The following is a 5139-nucleotide window of genomic DNA, read 5'->3' as shown; positions in this document are numbered from 1 at the left end:
CTACGATGCTTGAACATCTTAGTCTCATAAGATTGCAGAAGTTAAGATATTGAAACAAAGGTCCGAAACTGCATGGGATGTGCAGAATAATACCATAAAATTGACTCTGTCAGTCTCTGTGATGATGTACAACTCAAACAAAGACTTATATTTTGCTTTGCAACACATTACAGTCAGATGATACAGACTGCAATTCATCAGGGGATAAGTCCTCAAGTGTGAGCATGACTGACGTTATGGAGCAGCAAGACAGGTACAAAAGCACAACTGTGAATTTATAATGCAACAAGGTTAACCGGTAAATTCAAGCTGCTTTTATGTCCTTTTTTAATGAATCATATGTGCCAGTTCAAACATAGATGACATCAGCAGAAGAGCAGAGAAAATGGTGGAAAACATTAACCACAGACGCACCAGTGACCAAAACGTGATGGATAGCTTTCAGGAGAAATTAGTGGAGAAGGTACAAGCTTTTATTCCTTAAAATTATGACCAAAGTTAGCCATGTCTTTTTATTGACTGTAGGTTAAAAGGTAAATTAAATTTGAATGTCTTTTCACTTTGCATCTTGGCTCTTCTTTCTCAATAATGGTTCTGGTCTGATTGTCAGTGGTATTATTATCACTCAGGTGACAGAGATATGCCAGCAAATGAAGCAGCAGATGTACACAGTCTATGAGGAGAACAGTGATGAGATGCAGGTGAGGCTGCAGGAGCTGTCGGAGGTGCTGGAGAGCTGCTCCAAGCTGAACCACGAGCTCCTGGAGGCCAGTCATGCCCTGGTGTGTCTGAGAGAGGGTCTGGCCGTTAACCCGTCATCAGAACCATGAAACTACATATGATCTGATAGACTTTTTTTTTTCTTGTAAATAATAATTATTCTAGCAACATGTACTTCATTAAATTATAGCCTGTATTAGTGGTTTAATGTTCACTTGTGGCTTTTATTTCCGTTGAAATCTCTGTCTTTAACCATCTCCAAGAAGACAAACTTGACTCCGGCTGAGGGTTCAGGTCAACAATTTATAACTGCATCCAAAGAAAAACAAAAAAAAAAGCTCAGTTCATGTTTTTGTTATGTTCTGTTTTAACACTGCACTTGTTGTTGCAATAAATAAAATGATAACAGGAAGAAAGTGACAGTTATTTCTGTTTTGTTGACATTTTGTTTAAAAAAGTACTGTAAATAATACAAAATATGATCAACCAAAACCCTATATATATATATATATATATATATACAAAATATGATCAACCAAAACCCTATATATATATATATATATATATATATATGTGTGTGTGTGTGTGTGTGTGTATTCTACACCCAGATTGCACATCAATCTTAATGGGATCACTGGGGCATAATGACATAATTGAGTCTGTACAGCTACATTCAATCAAATCTTCCTACTCTTTCAGCTATAAATGTACATGTTGAATAATCAGAAAATGTACCAGCATGTCATTAAACAACTTTTCTACATACATTCCCCCGTATGCATGTACAGTTAAGTACAGTTCAAGGATTTAAGCTACACAATATAAAGAATTTTTAAATAGTTTGATGTCACTCCCCTTAATAGTTATCATCAAACTATTTTGCCCTCAAGGTACTGTATATTACTGGCACCCACAGATTTGACATCACTGCTGTTTTAAGAAGCTGGCAAAGAACATTTACTTTTCAACAGTGAAGGATTGCAGTCCAGTGGTCCTGCCCAGGATCAATGCGTGAATGTCATGGGTTCCTGCAGATGAATAAATATAAAAAACAACAGAAAACTACTTGTTATCACATGAAGAAATTGCCTCCTCTTATCAAATAGTGTTATACTTGTCCACAAGTTCTGATAAATGGGCCTCTATCGACGGGAGCCAACCTGAAATATATTGTGCAGTAGTGGCCTCTGGTGGTGGATAAATGTAATTGTGGACAAAGTATGTAAGGTTTTTTTTTCCAGTCTGTGAAAACCTGCAAAACTCAACAAGTCTTCCCAGGGTCAGACATGACATGATCTCTGTTAGCATGTCAGCCGTCTTCTACTGCATCAGCTGGTTCCTGGCCAATGGCACACCAAGCTGGATTGTGACTGGAGGGTAACAAGTCATGAAAAACAACAATAAGAATGAAAAAAATGGTAATAGACTCACTTATCTTTCTACTGTGTATTTAGGTTGTCATATTTGTGTATCTTTTGGTGCTTCACATTTGTGAATATACATGCTGAGAACAGAAATGAAATAGAAATAAGAGTGCACAATGACATTAATTGTAAAATGTTTAAGTAAGAGGAGTAGCTAACACCAAGGCCTAAGACTTGGGAATGGGAAATTAAACCTCATCCATCAGTGTCATGCCAACTTGCCCTCAATCTTAGGGGTTGCAAAAACACCCTTCATTCCCCACTCAAAGGACCCAACAGTATATAAACAAGAGCATACAGTTTAAATGATTTTATAGTTAAAATAATCAGTTTAGAATGACACTGAGGGGCTTTGAGAACGACAAGCTCCAGTTGTTTAGTTTTATTTGTGTGTCTACATACCAGGTCTTTGCTACACTGATGGTGAAGGTGCCACTGGATGGGTGGTACCTGGCCTTTGTCTCCAGACTGCTGGGATCACAGCCGTGGTCTGGCTCCGTCATGCCAAAACAGCCCACAATTACTTCCTGAGCTGAAGCACAAATGAACACAAACCAGACCCAAGTTAAATTATCTTGCAGTGGTCCCTGCAAGCTGAAATGTCAGGTCAGGGCCGTTCCTGACCCATTTGGCACCCTAGGCAAAATATTTGCTGGCGCCCCCCCACCCCGTTCCCGTCCTGTCCCGTCCCATCCACTACCACCACACACACACACACACACACACACACACACACACACACACACACACACACACACACAAACGGAATGGCAATTTCTTTAGGATGTATTAAATAATGAAATATATAATATGTAATAAATAAGTAATACAACAACTCAGAGCAGCAATTAAATAAAGAAACAAGTGCAAACACAAACTAAATTTCAAATAGTAAAATAGGTCAAGTAAAAGGCATTGCACACAAATAATAACAACTACTACCAATAATAACTATATACAAAATACCCTGTAAAAACCTCAATTTAGCCCACAACATCTTACAATAACAATTTTAACAACAATAACAACAGCATTATAGCCATTGACCGGCTAACGCGTTAGCATCGCTCCCGTTTTCCCAACAATTATCTAGATTTTCAGCAGACAATCAGAAGTAAGTTTAACAATAAAACGTGAGGATTACTTAAATGCACATGATTGTCAAGGTCAGGGGCGGCGCAGGGGTCCCAGCCTAGGGGGGGTGAAGCATTCTAGATGGGCCCTTGTGGCCTAAACATCTCCGTTAAAACATAATCACTAAAAAAATGCCACAGATCAGCGTCTCTGACACAACCACAGCAGCAGGCTACACGGTCAGAACTATTCAAATGAGGTTTCAGCTCCATGGATTTACCAGTCATTATGTCAAACCTAACTATAACCCTAATGCAGACTTAAAGATATAAGTATCAAACTGGAGATAAAAATCAAATGACATCCAGTGATGTCTATGGAAGCTCATTTCCGCCAGTAAAAGAAAAAAATAAGATGAAATCTTAGCCTTAAAAATAAAAATATCCCCACGGTAAGTCATAATTATGACATAAAGTCATAATTTCAACTTTCTATCTCATAATTTCGACTTTCTATCTCATAATTATGACTTTCTATCTCATAATTTCGACTTTCTATCTCATAATTTTGACTTTCTATCTCATAATTATGACTTTCTATCTCATAATTTCCAATTTCTATCTCATAATTATGACTTTCTATCTCATAATTATGACATTCTATCTCATAATTTTGACTTTCTATCTCATAATTATGACTTATCGTGGGGATATTTTTATTTTTAAGGCTAAGTTTTCATCTTAGCCATAGATGTCGGATTCATTGAGTAGATCAATTCAGACACGTGTGTTCAACCTACACAACAGTTTACAATGTGCAATGACATGTAGGCTATTTAACACAATCAGCGTCATGACAATGTTATCAGAAATAATTAATATTATGACAGCTTACCAATGATGGTTTCATCCAGGGGTGAGCAGAAAACCACAACAAAACATATTTCCATCCACATCAAAACATATTTCCTGCTGATTTATGGTTCTGCGTTACAGCAACGCAGAGCGTAGTGGGTGGGGGAGGGGGCGCCGCACGCGAGTGAGTTGAGGTGAGGGACCGCAGCAAAATTAATTGTGGCTGCCAGAGAGGCAGAAGGACGCAGCCAGGCAGAAATTAAAATTAGAAAAACGATTTCATTATTATTTAAAGACTTTTGGCTATATATGTACTGTTGTTGTATTCATTTCTAATTTTTCAAATGTTTATTTAAAAAAAAAAAACAAAAAAAAAAACAGCTGGTTGCATGGCGCCCCCTGGCATGCTGGCGCCCCTAGCATTTGCCTAACCTGCCCTATGGGCGGCACGGCCCTGTGTCAGGTATAACTGTAAAGAAAGTCACAGATACCGAGTCAGGCAGGTACTTCTCCTGGGCATGTGTGCCATGTTGGTTATGTAATAGTTGCAGTCACAGACACACAGACAGACCTCAATGCAATGCTCTTGCTGGCTTTTTGACCTTTTTAGCATCCGAAGAACACAAAGTAAAAGTTGATTACACATCATTTAAGCAAACATTATTACGGATTTAATCTATTTTGAGTCATTTTTAGACACTAGAGTTAGTTGTCTTAGTACTCAGTAAAGAATGATTCCAGGATATAGCAGGTGAGTCTGTACAGGCTATGCCACTGATATGGCAGGTGAGTCCGTATTTTCAATTCAATTTCAATTCAATTTTATTTATATAGCGTCTATTACAGTGGCTCTTTAGCGCCGCCCTAGTGGCTCCCTGGAGATTTTTCAAAAATGTTTGACCTTTTTTTTCCTTTTTTTCTTCTTTTTTTCCTTTTTTTCTTTTTTCCTTTTTTTCTATTTTTCTTTTTTCTCTTTTTTTCTTCCTTTTTCCTTTCCTTTTTAATCTCGAAATTTTGACTTTTTTCTCGAAATTTCGACTTTTTTCCTCAACATTTCGACTTTTTTG

The 5139-nt window shown here is 37.6% G+C and overlaps 1 protein-coding gene across 1 annotated transcript; it reads left to right on the top strand.

The window, feature by feature from the left end:
• Window positions 1-209: 209 nt before the first annotated feature.
• Window positions 210-1049, top strand: syce2 (synaptonemal complex central element protein 2). Its single transcript, XM_061723144.1, has 3 exons — window positions 210-253; window positions 349-463; window positions 630-1049. Exons 1-3 carry the CDS (start codon window positions 225-227, stop codon window positions 828-830), a joined length of 345 nt encoding a protein of 114 aa, XP_061579128.1. The 5' UTR covers window positions 210-224; the 3' UTR covers window positions 831-1049.
• Window positions 1050-5139: the final 4090 nt, after the last annotated feature.

Source organism: Cololabis saira, chromosome 1 (assembly GCF_033807715.1).
Source record: "Cololabis saira isolate AMF1-May2022 chromosome 1, fColSai1.1, whole genome shotgun sequence".
Classification (NCBI taxonomy): Eukaryota; Metazoa; Chordata; class Actinopteri; order Beloniformes; family Belonidae; genus Cololabis; species Cololabis saira.
This window is presented reverse-complemented; position numbering and strand designations above follow the sequence as displayed.